At 48.7% G+C, this 17,123-nt stretch overlaps 1 protein-coding gene across 1 annotated transcript; it reads right to left on the bottom strand.

Annotated features, from left to right (window-relative positions):
* Window positions 1–1,245: 1,245 nt before the first annotated feature.
* On the bottom strand, window positions 1,246–10,186 carry GMNC (geminin coiled-coil domain containing). Its single transcript, XM_032777339.2, has 5 exons — window positions 9,853–10,186; window positions 8,270–8,447; window positions 6,431–6,516; window positions 3,742–3,858; window positions 1,246–2,361 (listed from the first exon to the last, which is right to left on the bottom strand). Exons 1-5 carry the CDS (start codon window positions 9,853–9,855, stop codon window positions 1,714–1,716), a joined length of 1,032 nt encoding a protein of 343 aa, XP_032633230.1. The 5' UTR covers window positions 9,856–10,186; the 3' UTR covers window positions 1,246–1,713.
* Window positions 10,187–17,123: the final 6,937 nt, after the last annotated feature.

The raw sequence follows: 17,123 nt of genomic DNA, 5'->3' as shown, positions 1-17,123 counted from the left end.
AGACTGGTCCCTTGGTTTTCAATGCTACCAATATTTAAGTATCAAAAAGACAAAGGGGGGTAAATTAACAAATAAGGGTTACATAAAACACGTGGTTGGTAAGTTTACTTCATGTAAGTTGACTTCATGTTGTTGTTAGTTTAATAAAAGTGCTGTGCAGTTGAATAGCACCTTGAATCCAAGGATTTTAAAGCGCTTTCCAGACATGATGTGTTTAGCCTCACAACCCTGGGAGATATGTGAGTGGTAGAACCTGGAACGGGACATAGAAAGTGTGGTTCGCAATCAACTGCTTTAATCACTCAATGATACTACCCCTTAATCGAGGGATACATTCCCCATAGTAAGGGTACTAGAAAAGCCCAATTCTGTAATTACCAAGAGCAATTTCTGTAAACAAATATTTGGGCCAGTGTTGCTCTTGTGTAAAGTTGAATCCCCATACATCATCAAAAGAAACCAGAATCGAACACTCTACATGTCATTTTCTGGAATGGAAAGCAACTGCCAAACTTCAGAAGAGGGGCTTTTACTGTCCAGAGTAGCCCTCTGAATGCAGCAGAAGCTTAGTGTGATAAGGGCTGCTCGCATGAATAAGCATTTCCACTAGCCCACAGCACAATATTGAAGACAGCCCAAGGAGTGTCCCTGGAAGTGACTCAGTACTAGGCAGCACGTGAACCAATGGCAGGGCCAAGAGAATATTGTGAGTGGAAGAGAATGTATCTTTCGTGGTGGCTAGTAAGGCACCAAATATATATTTTTACACACTATATAAAGCTTCTCCTGCTAATATACTGGACCGGATCCTCCGTTGATGATGTCAGTGGAATTACACCAATCGACAGCTGCTGAGGGCTTGACTCATTATCTGTATTTCCAGAGATAGTGCTAACACGTACAGCTGTCTCACCATGGAATTAGCTTTGAAAAGCATCATGCGGTTAATGCTTGGTTAGCGCAGAAGACCCATTAGATTTGCCATGTTGCTTGTAACTTACAAGGCAACCTGAAGGTAATAGGAGCAAATCCTGTTCATTTTGAGGACGCATCCAAAAACAACAGCCATAATTGACTGTATGTAAACCAACCAAGCATTACATTAAAGGACAACAGATCAACAATTGCTTTCTTCCTATGCAATTTACACAGCCACTGGGGGTTCCACTCTCCAGAACATCACTGATCTAACAGCCACAGAACCAGCCTTTATTCTCTGTCTGTGGTTGCTAGGATGCAGAACAAAAGGGCTGTGGCAGAGACTCTGTTCTTTAACAGTCCTCCCAAAAACTTTGCTCCAGCTCCTGGCTTCCCAGTCCAGGTAGGAGTGGTCACCAGAATGTCACAAACAGGAATGGTTGGGTACATTTCAGCCAGGAAGGTACAACAAGGCAGAAGGGTTGTGAATAAGTGGTGGTAGATGGTCTCACAGATGTGGAGAGAGCTGAACTGAATGGAAGGCTAGTTTGTACATTTGGCCCTGTGCGGATACATTTCCAAATGGAATCTGGAGCTGTTCCTGCAAGAATTAGGAGCGTGCAGAGGTGAATGGGTGGATGATATAATGTAGCATTCCACACAGCATGAGATAACAGCCTGTAGGGGATGTTGCTTCTGTTCTCAGCATCAATCTCAAGTGCAAGAAAGGCTTCTGCAGTTGTGTTTGTAAACATGTCACTGATGGCAGTGCTCAGAAGTGGGGGCAAGGGGCAGTCACTCTGATTGCTTGGGGACCCAAGTGAATTTCCAGCCTCCATCCTCCTCTCGGCGCACGAAGACCTGGCCCTGGTGGAAGGTATGTGTTTTGACATTGCGGTGGGGGCTCAGGGAGGTTGTAAAGGCCATGTCGGTTTTGTTTGGTGACACATCGTTGGCGAAGTAAGGCGATCCATAAGGTGGGAAAGGGGCACCGCTGGGCAGCGTCAAGGAAGCACATGGTGCTGAAGAAAGTGGCTGGATGTAGGGTGAAGCCTGCTTCCCAGGAGCGGCAGTGCAGTTTATAAGAGTCATCTGATCACAGCCATAAGCAGCTATTGGGTCCTCATCATTACAATAGTCCATTGCCTCCCCATGGCTCTGGCAGTACGGGCTCTTTCCAAGTTCAGAGGACAGGGCACTGTAGTTAGCTGATAAAGACTCATCAATGGTGTTGATATCTTTCAGTCCCAGGGTTTGCAGTACCCAGGTATCCACGGGCGGAGCAGCTTGTTCTTCACAGGCAGTAAAATCACTGAGCAGGTTCCTCCTGGCTTTTGAGGGGTGAGGAGTCTCTCGAGGGGTCAGGTAACTGTCCTCTTTAAATTTCCTCTTGCCACTTCTGAGAATTGCATGTTTCTTCTGGCTGTTGTGCAGCAGTAGTTTCTATACAAGAGAACAGGGAAGACAGAGCAGATTAAAAGCTGATCATCCAGAGCCCCAGAAGCAACATGTTTCTGGCCACAGACTTTATCTGAACAGGTGCCTAACATCGTTCTCAGAAAGCACAGTTTATCCAAAGCTCATTTTCAGTTAGCAAATGTGGATGGCACTAATTATTTTGTGCTGTACAGTCTCTGGAAACAGCCCAAACCCCTACAAGATAAGAATACAACAGTGTCAACACGGCCTGAGCTTTGTTTGCTTTTTAACTCAGTAAGCCATGAAATGAAAGCTCTTGCACTGTACAGTCGTCCTCAGTACTGACCCTGCCAGCAGGATCTGATCTGGCACCAGGGAGGCTCAGTCACCTCCCATGATCTGCTCAGTCCAGAGATCCAGGACTGGGTGGGAGGGGAACATGCATATGTCTCCCATGGTTCCCAGTGAGTGGGAGGGGGGCTGGGGAGCACAGAGAAAGCCTTGGCGTAGATAGCCCTGGGATCCACAGGGTGTGGGGGCTACCTCAGTGGGGAGGGGCTGAAGGGGCAAGTCCTCATACCCTTAGCGCAATTCAGGTGAGGAGAGCACCTCGGAGACTCCCTCTGCACTAACCCTTTTGACATCCTGTCAAGGATCTCAGTTTTCACTCATGCCACACGCCCAGAGGTACCACTTGCTCTGCCTGAGTAAGGACTGAACCCATCCTTAGCAATAGCACCATCAAGATCAGCATCCCAAAGAACTTGACAAATGTTTATTAACAAAGCTCCCCCCACACCCCGCCCCCAGGACCCCGGGGTGGCAGCTAAGTTATTAGCATTTGCATTCTGCAACTGGTGGGGCCAGGGCGCCAAAGACTACGTGACTTGCCCAAGGACAAGGGCGAGTCAGCAGCAGAGATGCAAACAGAATGCTCCCCATTACCCATTCCCAGGTTTGTGCTTCTGCTCTCTGAACAGCTGCTTTATTGACTCCGAAGCTGATTAATGCTAAATGTCTTGCTTTCAGGGACCCTTTCAGTGTAATGAGTTCTGCTCATCTGTGAGAGGTTTGAAGGGTTACGGTTAGTTCATTGCTTCTTATAAACCCCCTCTCTCAAAGCACCATAAACCAAATCAGCTATAAATGCTAAAGATTAGGGCTGTCACACGGCTTAACCCTGTCTACACAGGCAAGGCTGACCATGACGACACACACTATCGGTAGTGCTTTGTCACCAATCTGGTGAGCATTAGAAGGGCCTTTCCACTTGCATGCTACCTGCCCACAATGTGGCCTTTTACACCTGTGTTTATTTGCATTTGTGTATTAGGCATTTCACCTCAATGCTCCATTCCCTTCTCTCTCACAGACATGTTTTTGTGGCAGGTTTGAACACGGTACCTTCGCCTTGTCTTCCAAACACTTAATCACGGCAGAATTCAGGTATTGTCGGAGGTTGTTATTTTCTTCATGTAACCTGGCAAGTTCCTCTTCCTTCTGTAGCAAGGTGTCTTGAAGCTGTGAAATGCAGATATCGATGAATAGACATTCCTTAGCTCTCTTGACTCTGTAACCTGATAAATTCCCTGCTCTATGGCCTGGTGGGATGTGATGATTTTGGTGTTTGCTTTGTGAATTCAATCTTCAAAAAACCCTTGTCCCTGTAAAGCTAAGTGGCATGACTGTTCACGTCTCACATTTGACTTCTCCTATTCTTAAGCAAATGTTTGAAGAGATTATTTTGAAAAACTGTAACCGCAGAGGAATAATAGAGTTGTGCAGGGAAAATGAACAGCAAACAGCCCTTTAAATACACAGAGATTTTCTCACTCACAATGCTGCCAGTTTTCTTCCTTCTGCATTTCAAAGAGTACTTAAGCTTCTCTCTGGATCCCTAGCTCACTAACCTCTACCTGGCTAGAGAGAAAAGGAGGGGGCGAGAGAGCAGATTATAAACTAGACCTGGGTGCAGGCTGCAAAATTCAGATCCAGGTGTCATTATGTACATTACAGGCTTGAGCTGTATATAAATCCATGGTACGCCCCCATCTTGAATACTGCATGCATATGTGGTCGTCCCATCTCAAAAAAGATATATTGGAACTGGAAAAGGTTCAGAAAAAGGCAACAAAAATGATTAGGGTGTGGAACAGCTTCCGTAGGAGGAGAGATTAATAAGACTGGGACTTTTCAGCTTGGAAAAGAGATGACTAAGGGGAGATGCAATAAAGGTCTATAAAATCATGACTGGTGTGGAGAAAGTAAATAAGGAAGTGTTATTTACTCCATCTCATAACACAAGAACTACAGGTCACCAAATGAAATTAACAGGCAGCAGGTTTAAAACAAACAAACAGAAGTATTTCTTCACACAACACACAGTCAACCTGTGGAACTCTTTGCCACAGGATGTTGTGAAGGCCAGGACTATAACAAGACTCCAAAAAGAACTAGCTAAGTTCATGGAGGACAGGCCCATCGATGGCTATTAGCCAGAATGGGCAGGGATGGTGTCCCTAGCCTGTTTGCCAGAAGCTGGGAATGGGCAACAGGGATATGGCTCACTTGATGATTCCCTGTTCTGTTCATTCCCTCTGGGGCACCTGGCATTGGCCACTGTGGGAAGACAGGATATTGGGCTAGATCATAGACTATCAGGGTTGGAAGAGACCTCAGGAGGTCATCTAGTCCAACCCCCTGCTCAAAGCAGGACCAACCCCAACTAAATCATCTCAACCAGGGCTTTGTCAAGCTGAGCATTAAAAACCTCTAATGATGGAGATTCCACCACTTTCCTAGGTAACCCATTCCAGTGCTTCACCACCCTGCTAGTGAAATAGTGTTCCTAATATCCAACCTAGATCTCCCCCACTGCAACTTGAGACCATTGCTCCTTCTTCTGTCATCTGGTACCACTGAGAACAGTCTAGATCCATCCTCTTTGGAACCTCCCTTCAGGTAGTTGAAGGCTGCTATCAAATCTCCCCTCATTCTTCTCTTCTGCAGACTTAACAAGCCCAGTTCCCTCAGCCTCTCCTTGTAAGTCATGTGCCCCAGCCCCCTAATCTAGATGGTCCTTTGGTCTGATCCAGTCTGGCTGTTCCTATGTTCTTCACTGCTGCCCAAGATGCAGCAGTTCACACTGTTAGTTTTAGTGTGCTTGGCCAAGCAGAGCTAGTATGAATCTGTCTCCCCAGGCTGGAAGCTCACTCCCTGCTGCAAAGCAGACACACCCTACGAGTTTCAAATGAAGTTGGAGCCCCACTGTGCCAGGTCCAGCACATATATACAGTGACAGGCATCTCTCCCCGAAAGAGATTATGTTCTAAAATAGACAAGACACATAACAGGCAAGAGAAAGGAAGTTTGTGGATATTTGGACCTAGGGTGAAATCCTGGCTCCACTGAAGTCAACAGCCAAACTTCCATTGCCTTCAGTGGGGCCAAGATTTCACTCCAAGTGTTTTGGTTCAGGGTCACTGTTGTGATCTAAACATTGAGCTAGGTACAAGCAGCTACAATGGGAACCGCTTAGCTTGGAGAGTTCACTGGCTCTCCAGCACTCTTGGAAAAGGAAGAAGAGCTATAGAGGTGACTTCTAATCTTGGTGCTTGGTCCTGAGAAGACTCATGCATGTGACTAACTTTGCTCAAGTGGGTACCCCCACTGCAGCCAACAGAACTAATCTTGTGAGCAATCTTATGCACGTGTGTAAGTCTTTGCAGCCTCAGACGTTAAAGCAGTTCCCAGTGATGCCTCTGCTTTTTTGGTGGAAGCCAGCAATCTGATCTGGTGTCAAGCTGCTGGACTTGTGACAGGGGCAGACAGCAATGCTGCTGCTAATTGAAGTCATTCTAATTTCACACATCAGCATAAGGAAGGAGAGAAAATAAAAGATTTTGGGCTGTCAATGTTTTCCATACTCACTTTACAGAGAAACATGGATTTATGAATGCATTCTCCTGACCCAGAGCTTTAGGCAACTGTAAAATGAAATCCTAGGAGTAGCATAAGATGGTGGGTGGAAGAACATTTTAAAACTGTAAATAAAAGTTCTATTCTCCAGTGTGTGAGTTGTTTGAAATGTTACCTGTTTGTTTCTGTAGAGCTGGGAGGACAGCTGATCTCCTTGCCACGTGTCATCTGGAACAGTAAAATCCAAGCCACAGAACTGGTCTGGACAAAAACAGACATCAAAGTGATTAAATCAAAGACCACATTTTCCAAACCAGGAGTAAAATCACAATCATGTTCACTTTAATCCCTCTTGTTTACTTCATTTGAATCAAGGAAAAATTGTACTGCTTGATAAGCAACAAAGAGGGGTCCTTTAAAAAATGGATAATAAATTAGTAAATTATCTGAGTTTGTTATAAGACACCTTTGGCATCTGGAAGATCTTTCTCCTTGTGCTCTTTATTCTTTGTTTAAAATTCCTCTTCTTTACAAGAGGAACCAAAGCTTGGGAAAGTTGTTTGTGAGGCAGGCTGGACCAGTGGCCAGGGCATTGTACTGAGACTCAGGACACCTGGGTTCCATTCAGGGCTCTGCTGTGACCTGGGGCAAGTCACTTCACTCTCTATCTCAGTTTCCCCCATCTTAAAAAGGGGTGAACTGACCTTCCTTTGTAAAGTGTTTTGAGATCTATGGCTAGACAGGCCTGGGTGCAAGAGGTGAGTTCCCAACAGCATTTCAAATCATGGAAGCTTGAGATGAAACAAGCAAACCTTCCTACCAAGTTAGGGACTGCAGGGACATGAACCAGGACCTCTCTGACTGAAAGCTGGATGCTCTACTGACTGCACTTTCTATTCTATACAGTGTCATATCCCGCCCCATAGAATCTGAGAGCTTTCCAGTGGTGTGGACAGTAGCAACATGACTATCATAATGTCACCTGTGGTTTATTCTCTTTCTCACCCCCTCCCCGGGGGAAATTGTGCAGTGCAGTTCCCAGGAAGCCTGGTCACAGAATCCCTCCTTTGTTATGCTGCTCTGCTAAAATCAAAACTATGGCCCAGGGTGTATAATTATTAATGATTATTACTAGTAGTGGGTTATATTGTGGTAGCATCCATGGGCCTCAGATGAGATCAGGGTTACTGGTGTGCTAGGTGCTGTTTAAAAACAGAGTGAAAGACAGCCTCTGCCTCAAAGAGCTTGCAGCTTAACTAGCCTAGACAGACAAAGGGTGGGGAAAAGGAAGGACTGCAACCCCCATTTTACAGATGCAGAAACTGAGGCACAGATGCCCTTCGGTGGGAGTTAGGCACCGAAGTACCTTTGAGGAGGTGAGCCTGTGGGACTAAGGGATGGACCCCGGGTCATACAAACAGTCTATGGCAAAACTGGGAACTGAAATTCCCCGAGTCCCCCTCCAGTGCGGGAACCTCGGGGGGATCCTGTCTCTCTGGAAAAGACAAACAGAAGCTGGTGCTGTGCGGAGACCTTGAGAACATTTCCCGGGAGCGGCCTGCAAAGTAGCCCTGACTGATGGTCAGTGTCCTTGGCGGCTCAGCCCGCAGAGTCAGCTCCCCCAGCCGCCCCCCGGCAAAGCCAGGCCCGCTCCTCCCCGAGCCGCCGTGTAGACACAGCGCAGGAATCGCTACCAGCGCGCTGGGAGGGGGCGGCCCGGGATCAGCCGGGCCCAGGGAAGCCTTGACCCGACTCTGCAACGCGGATGGGCTCCGGGGTAAGCTCGGAGGAGAACAGCGACGTTAAGCGCCCTCTCTCCAGGGTACAAGCCCCCAGCTCTGGGCAGCGGAGCAGGGCACGGCCCCCTCCCTCCACACGCACGATCCAGGGTGCATACAACGATGGGGACCTGCCCTTCCTTCCCCAGCATGGTCAGCTGCGCTCCAGCTGGTGCATTCATCCCCCCCCCGCGGCATCTTTGCAGGCACGGCAGCCATGGAGCAGCGGAGCTTACCCGGAGCCTGTCCTTCTGCTGGGCTCTCGCTGGTGTTGTCCGGGAGACCAGAAGCCCAGAACGAAACCCAAGTCTCCTTGGAAACATCAACACTGGCTGCTGACGCTGAGTCGGAACAGGGGCAATCCTGGCCCTGGCCCCCTCCAAAGTCCGGCTCTTGGCAGGAAAGAATGGTGCTCTGTGAAGGGAACACAAGGCGCGGGGCGGGGAGAGGGAAAGGCAGAGACAGGAGAAATTAGAGACCTGGGTACAAACCAGAGCGGAGCAGCTCGCTCTGGGATGGGGCTCGATCCCCCCCGTGTCATCTCCAGCAGTGAAACCCAGTTTGAAACCAGGGGAGAGAGGCCAGAGCCTCGGCCGCTCGCCGGGTTCTCAAAGGCAGGAGACATCGCCTAGGTCGAGGAAGGGTTTTCCGGGTCCCGCTGCGTTCTTGGGGCCGGGGGGGGGGGTCTGATCAAACAGTGTCACAGCCACCAGGCCCTGATAGGAGAGAGGTGCTTAGAGGTGGCAAACCCATGAGCTGCGAGCATCCTTAGTCAGCTCCTCCACCCTGCCCCGGCTTTCCCGCAGCTCTCTGCTGTGCTCTGAGCTCGGTCAAAGCTCACTCTCAACCCACAGCTCCCCAGACACTGGGCGGCTGTGCCCTGCGGTGTCTCCTCTGCTCTCTCCTCCCACCCAAGCTGCTGATCCTCAAGGATGATTCTCCCCGCAGATATCCTAGGCTCAAAGGGGCCCGGGCACTGACACTTGGGAAGACCTATGCTGCAGCCAACGTCTAAGGTTTGCCCAGAGCCGCCAAGCAGCCTGTTGCGGATGCAGGGGGAGTGTGACCCAGCCTGGAGCCCAAACAACCTTTGCTAGATGCTGCGCTCAAAGCCTGTTAGCCTCCGTGTATATTCCCCTCCCCAGTTTTGCCACTAGTGATTCCCTGTGCATCCATCGATCCCTTCCTCCAGCATATTAACACGCAGGGTCACCTCTGAACGAGAGACAGAAATCAGACCGAATGCACTCCCCCCTCCTAGGCTGCTACCTCGGAGTCCGTCGCGGTGTGACCTCCTGCAGTTCCAGCACACACCTCAGCTCCAGCATCCAGGCACTAAGCAAAGGTATGCGGGAGAGCGACACTCATTCGCTTCAATTCCTTTGGAAACGCTTCGGCTGTTTAAAAGGAGCAAGCGATCCAGACCTATCTTGAGAGTCATTGGCTATGAACGTCTTTCAACCGTCTACACAGAGCTAGGAGAACCACAGCCAGCCTGTGCCCAGACTCTGCACGTTTGCAGAGGTCCCACTGATCAGGAAAAGTCAGGGTTCGTTTCTGGAAGTGTGTCCCCCAAAATAAACCAAACCTGCTGCAAGTGAGAAGTCTTTGCAAGGCAATGACAAAGCTCAGATCCTTGAAAATGACCCCTCACAGCTATGGAAAAGCAAAGCTGCAGTCTGGGTTTCCAGGTACAGAGTAAGCCTCCTCACTACCAACCTTAAACAAACAGGGCACAAAATATATTGCAAACCCTCAAGGCAAAATACCAGGTTTTTCCCCCTGACTGCAGGTCGAGAGAGATCTAAAGAACACTTACCATTTTAGTGGCAGAGTGAGATGCAGGGCTTGGGAGCACGTTTCCTCTTAAAGCCCCAGCGAGCTTTAATTGGCTCTGAAGGGGGAAAAGACAGGGGAGGCGAGTTCTAATCTAAAGGAGCTTCCAGTGACGCCTCAGAGCTTTCTTGAATCCAGCAATCTGATTTGGTGTAAAGCTGTCAAACTTGTGACGTGAATAAACAGCAAACTTGCTGAAATCAAAGTCATTCTGGTCTCACAAATCATCATAAGGAAGGAGAGGGAAAAAGCAAGAAAAAGAAATGTATAGGCTACAGAGAGCTGGTGTGTCTGAGATTCATTCCAAGAAAATCACACTGTTAGGGCAGAGGTGAGGTAGCTGGTGATGTATTTCGTTTTATTTTTAACCCCATTTAGCAATTATAAAGCCCAGCAGAAAAGTCAGGGGCAACTCATCAAACTTGTCAAGGTTGGGAAGAGAACGCTCATTGGATTTACTCATTATGGGGTCAGGAGCTAGCAAAGGAGACTCAAGGCAGTTTTATCCACATCTCCGAGGAGCAAAGCCTGGTTTGCAGAACAGAAGAGGCTGTGATGACAAGCTTTTCAATGACTTGTTTTATTGGGAATTACTCTGCTTCCAGACCCCTGGCTTCCAGAATCAGATTTGAGTATTAAATAAACGAGATAGGGACTGAAAGGGTTACTAGAATGCACAGTAAGATAGGTATCTCTGTCGAGGACATACGTGTGGGTACAAACAAATGTAAATGAAATCAAATTTCCTGGTGATTACAATCCCTAAATAGGCTTGTCTTGTGGAACAAAAACCCTTCACTGGGGTCTGTCTTTGTACAGGATAAGGGGCTGGTGTGAAATGAGGCTAATAGCAGAGCAGTTGTTCCATCAAGATCCTGCCTCCTGCCATGGGCAGATCTATAAAAAGGCAGGTAACCTGACCTGGCTGTGCACACAATCCGCAGCCAGCACGTGGGAAGGTGGGAGCAGGCTGGCATATGGAATGTTCTTCCATTTCCCCCCTGGAGGATGCTTGGTGCCCGTAACCCATTAGCAAGGCGCAGTGACACTGAAACCAAGGGGGCGATTTCCCTTCCCTTCTCTCCTAACCGACATGTTCTCTAAGCCGAATTGCCAGCTCAGGAGAAATGATGGGATGAAAGAACCACGATAAAAAAGGGCTGGTGGCTGTAATTCCCTGCTCGCCCTTCATGGCCAGAGGGGTTTGCTTACAGCCCTGGGTACCCCAGTGAGTCTCTCGGCCATACGGGATTTAACAGCCTCGCTTATCCCGGGCCTTGACCCCGGGTGTCCCGGAGGCAGCTGCCTCGAGGGCAGGGGCACGCAAGCGGGACAGGCTGCGTGGGGCCGCGGCAAGCCCAGCGTGCCCGGGAACCCAGAGGCCTCCTGGCGGTAGGTGTTGTGGCGGTCCTGTAGCCGGGAGGGCCGCCCCCCGACGCGTGGCTCTCGGCGCTGCTCGCTAGCAGGCCGGGGGGCCCGCCCCCGCCCCCCCACCGCGCAGGCAAGCTCGGCCCCGGGCAGGGGCGCTCGCGCCAGGCCGGCCGGTGCGCTGTCGGCCCCGTAACCGGCCGAGCGCTCGGCCCCGAGCCGACGGCCGGGGTCGCGCTATTGCTGCGGGCCGGGCCGGGCGAGCCGAGCCGAGCCAGCCGGGCCGGGCCGGCGAGCCGCCAGCCCCCGCGAGGCGCCCAGCGCCGTGGCGCCAGGCTTCGAGACAGCAGGGCCATTGTATGGGCTCCCAAAAACCACACCACGCGGGGGAGTTGATAGGTCGCACGGTTCGACGTCATTCACTTGCGCCAGCTGGGGCTATCTGGCGCCGCCCCATCCCACTTGCCAGCGCATGCTTGAGTGCCCAGCCGTCCGGGCAGAAGACAACCGGGAGCGCTCCCCCCCCCCCCCCGCAGGCCGCATGTGCAAGGGCCCAGGCCCCTCATTGCACATGGGGCTCAGAGCTGGGGGGGCAGAGATAGGCCCAGCCCCCCCTTCCCTACACAGGGGGCTCAGAGCTGGGGGGCAGAGATAGGCCCAGCCCCCCCCTTCCTACACAGGGGGCTCGGGCAGAGATAGGCCCAGCCCCCCCCCTCATGCACAGGGGGCTCAGAGCTGGGGGGGCAGAGGTAGGCCTAGCCCCCCTCACATGCACAGGGGGCTCAGAGCTGGGAGGAGGGGCGGCAGAGGTAGGGAGACCAGGCAGTAAATGTGAAAAATAAGGACTTTTTTGGGGGCGTGGGGAGGAGGTATAGTTGCATATATAAGACAAAGCCTCCAGTATTGGGCCGGTTTAGGGAATATAAGGATGTCTGGTCCCCCTAGGCAGAGGTGCGGTGATGCTCCCCGTCCATGCTGGCAGGGGGCTAGCTAGGTAGCTGGATAGATGTAAATACCTGAGATGGAGCGAGTGTGAGAGGGAGGTTAGCGGCATATCTGTTGGACTGTTGCTAGGACTGCGCCTAGAACTGCATCTGCTGCACCTTCAGAGGATGCACAAACGTGTTCAGACCTGCAACAAAAACCCGCTAGGCATTGCCCCATACCTAGGTCTGGCTATGAAAGAAACCATGCAGGGCAGTGCCAACGTGCCTCGGATGGGTGACCTGTGCGACGATGACTCACGCCTTCCACCTCCTGATGTGCCCGGACCCAACAGTGAGGAGCATCGCATGGGAGTCCATACGGGGTGTGGTCAGGAAATGCATTGCCAGGGCCCCCTCCTAGCGGGACGTTGCCATTTACCTCAGCGGCTCCCTGGAGGCTGAGTTTGAGAGAGAGGGGGGAGACCTATCCTCTCTCTGGTCCCAGGCCCGCAACGCCTCAAGACGCCTGGGTAAGAGGATCGGCTGCTGCTGGAAGTGGTGCGAGGAACTCCAGGAGCTGGGAATACTGGTGCCACGCGTAAAGACTTCGGACCACACCATCGTCACCCCGACCGCCAGAGCCATGCTAGAAAGGTCCCTGAAAGATGCCATCCGCTACCACTACACCGAGAACCTCATGCGGAAGCCGGACCAGGGCAAGGTGTTCTAGGTGTCAGCAAGTGGAACGCCAATAACCACTTCCTCGCCGGGGGCAGCTTCACCAGGTTTGCCGACTGGCGGTTCATCCACAGAGCCCGACTCAACAGCGTTCCCCTCAATGGAGCCATGGCAGCCAGGAGCTATTGATTTTATGAATAAAGTTGTCTGAAAAGCTTCAGGTTCCATTAGCAGCTCCACAGCAACATTATATGCAGTAAAAATGAAGAAAGATCATCCTTGCTAACAAATTTTATTACGATCTAAGGAAGTAAAAATACAGGAATCCTTGATTAGCAGAACTTTTAGGAATCTGTGATGTCAGTGCTAAGTCTTTTTCTTATTAGAATTAAAGTTCAAGGGTGAAAATATGACCCCACTGAAGTCAATGGCAAAACTCCCACTGACTTCATTGACGCCAGGATTTCACCTTAAATTTTATAAGTGCTCAACTCCAGGATTTTAAGAGCAATTCTGGAACAGGCTTATTTGCAAAATTCCTACGCGTAGTCCCTACTGTTCCATTATTCTCCAGTAAACTGTGGATAGGTCAGTGAACTAGGACTCAGGAGAGCTGGGTTCTAGTCTTGACTCTGCTGTTGACCTGCTAGGTGGTCTTAGGCAAATTAGCTAATGACTCTGCCTCAGTTTCCCCATCTGTAAAATGGAGGTAATAATCTTGGCCTCCTTTGTAAAGGGATTTGAGATCTGATGAAAAGCACTAGATAATAGCTAAGCCTTATTGTCATATGATCACTCTGGCACTAATCCTGCTTGAGTCTTTTTGATTTACTTCATATTTGTGTGTAAGCAGCTCTAAGGCTGCACTCAGTCTGTTGTGAACTGACTCCCAGAAGGAATGTCAGCAGTGGCAGTATTCCAGGGAACACACTCTGAAATAATAGCACAATGAATGGCATGTTGAAAGGGCACCATTGTGCAAAAAATGAAAATAAATATAAGGGGCCTAATTCACCAGTTGCTCCAGTTTGACACTAGTGTAAATTGCTTTCCAGGCCAAATTCTGGTCTAGGTTATTGCATCCTGCCATGCCTAAAATTTCATCTTCACTAAACCTTCTAAACCACGCTTTAGTGTTGCTGTTAAAAAGCTGCTGCGTTCCACCTCCAATGTGCCTGTATTTCGGTGGTGAGTAAATGATTGCTTCACATGTACAAGCCTGGGATCAGATCCACACAGGCAGACCCTGGCACTTGGAGCTCCACTGAGTGCAGTGAGGCAAAGGTGCACCTTGATAAATCTGGGAGCCATCATTTGTAAAGAGGCATCCTAAAGTCCTAGAAATCTCTGTTCTCATTATTATCTGAACCTGCTATCGCATGGACCATAGCCACTCAGTGGTCCATGAAATCAGAAGGACATTTTTTGGAATCTCTGGCAGTTCACAATAAACATATTTTATTTATTTTCATTGATAAAAGGCTGCTAGCCAACCATGCTCTCAGTGCTTCTGTGACCCAGTGTTCCCTTTCCTATGTGAAGCAGCGACTTGGCTGTTTATCAGATATTTGGAGGCAAAAAGATTAAAATGCAAAAATGTGAAATTGTATCTTTTTGTGGCCTTACCAGCAAGTTCTCTGAGCCCAGCACTTTCCTTAACTTCAACATGAGCAGGATTGGGCCCTTCAAATCTACTTACCAGAGGAAATTCCATGTACTCCCCTAAACCCCAGCTCCAGTCTTGAAATTAAGATATGATCTAAATAAATAATTTTTAAAGTGCTAATCCTATCCTGCAGGCGACAAAACATAACATGGCCCAAATAGAAATCCAGCAAATAACACTCACTACACACCCGAAATCAACCAACGGACCAACCAAAATTCATGTAAAAATACATCATCTTCAAGCATACCAGCCTTCAGCCAAGCATACCAGTTAGATATAATGCTTTGTTGTGACTTTGTCTGTGTTTCCATACCTGTTCAGTTCACAGTGGGTCAAATCCGGGAATGAGTTTGGCATTATGTTGATTTATTAGTGATTGGTTGGTACACTTGGCTGAGGGTTGGTATGTTTGGGGAAGATGATGTATTTCATTGGTTGATCGGTTGGTTAATTTGTTGTATGTAATGGATGTTATTTGTTGGATTTGTATGGGAGATGTGTTATGTCATTTTTTTTTACCTACAGGGTAGGATGGGCTCTTTTAAAAAGTGATTTATAAATCAAAAGAAATAAGAATAATGACTATTTGAAATAATATCTGGCGATTTTGAATGAACTTTGAATTACTTGGACTTCTCCCAACACTGTTAGGAAGGTGGTGACACATGGCAGCAGTTCCCAACCAGGGGTCCGAGGCCCTTTGGGGGGCTGTGAGCAGGTTTCAGGGGGTCCACCAAGCAGGGCCAGCAATAGACTCACTGGGGCCCAGGGCAGAAAACCAAAGCCCCACCACCCTAAGCCCTGCCAACTTGGCCTCAGGCTGAAGCCTGAGCAGCTTACCTTTGCGGGGCCCCTTGTGACGTGGGTCCCTGGGCAGTTGCCCTGCTTGCTACTCCCTAATGCTACTCCTGGCTTTTACATGCAGATAAATAGTTGTTGTGGCACAGGTGTGCCATGGAGTTTCTATAGCATGTTAGGGAGACCTCAGAAAGAAAAAGGTTGAGAACCCCAGCCACATGGTACGTTTTCGGAAAGTTATTTTCCCCTTGATTTACAATCATTTTTCACATGTAACCTCTGACAATGAGAGCATGAGAGAATCATCACCTCCATACACAACCAGACTAAAGTGTCATTTCTAGATTTATGAGAACTTCATTCCTTTTGGAAGCTGAAAATCACGTAATGTGGCATTATAAGAATAGTATTCCCCAAACTAGCAGCAAAATCTCAGATTTAACCTGATATATTGGATTTATGATATATGTGAATGAGATCCATATAGATAAAACACACTGAACTGACTCGTATGTGTGTGCACCAATGCCTTCTACTGGATGGAATGGGACCTGCTCGGCAGTGTGTCATAGATCCTATACTGCTTACAGCTAATTATTAATGAGCGCTCCCACAGTTCAGGTATCAGTAGTTTGTAATCGTGACTTTTGGCACTGGAAGTTTTGAGTTCTCTCCCTACACTAATATATGTGTGCTTTGCTTGGTATTGCACAAGACACAAAACTGGGTGACTGGGCAAGAAAATGGCAGATGAAATTCAATGTTAATAAATGCAAAGTAATGGACGTTGGAAAACAATGCCAGCTATACATATCAAATGATGGGGTCTAAATTAGCTGCTACCACTCAAGAAAGAGGGCTTGGAGTCATCATGAGTTGTTCTCTGAAAACATCCACTCAATGTGCAGCAGCAGTCAAAAAAGCAAAAGGAATGTTGAGAGTCATTAAGAAAGGGATAGACAATAGGACAGAAAGTATCATACTGCCTCTAGATAAATCCATGGCACACCCACATCTTGAATAGAGTGCAGTTCTGGTCGCCCCATCTCAAAAAAGGTATATTGGAATTGGAGAAAGTACAGAGAAAGGTAACAAAAATGATAAGGGGTATGGAACAGCTTCCATATGAGGAGGGACTAAAGAGAGTGGGACTGTTCAGCTTGGAAGAGAGATGACTAAGAGGTATGACAGAGTCTGTAAAATCAGGAATGGTGTGGGAAAGTGACTAGGGAAGTGTTATTTACCCCAAGAATCAGGGGTCACTCGATGAAATTAGTAGATAGCTGGTTTAAAACAAACATAAGGAAGTACTTCACACAAGGCACAGTCAACTTGTGGAACTCATTGCCACGGGATATTGCCACAGGACATTGGATATTGCCATGGGATATTGTGCAGGCCAGAAGTATAACTGGATTCAAAAAGGAATTAGATAAGTTTATGGAACATAGATCCAACAATGGTTATTAGCCATGATGATCAGGGATGCAACCCCATGCTCTGGGTATCATAGAATCTCAGGGTTGGAAGGGACCTCAGGAGGTATCTAGTCCAACTGCCTGCTCAAAGCAGGACCAATCCCCAACTAAATCATCCCAGCCAGGGCTTTGTCAAGCCTGACCTTAAAAACCTCTAAGGAAGGAGATTCCACCACCTCCCTAGGTAACCCATTCCAGTGCTTCACCACCACTCCTAGTGAATAGTGTTTCCTATATTCCAACTAGAACTCCCCCACTTGCAACTTTGAGGACCATTACTCCTTGTTCTGTTCATCTGGTCCACTGGTGACGGACATAGATCTATCCTTCTCTTTGG

Source organism: Chelonoidis abingdonii, chromosome 8, assembly GCF_003597395.2.
Source record: "Chelonoidis abingdonii isolate Lonesome George chromosome 8, CheloAbing_2.0, whole genome shotgun sequence".
Classification (NCBI taxonomy): Eukaryota; Metazoa; Chordata; order Testudines; family Testudinidae; genus Chelonoidis; species Chelonoidis abingdonii.
This window is presented reverse-complemented; position numbering and strand designations above follow the sequence as displayed.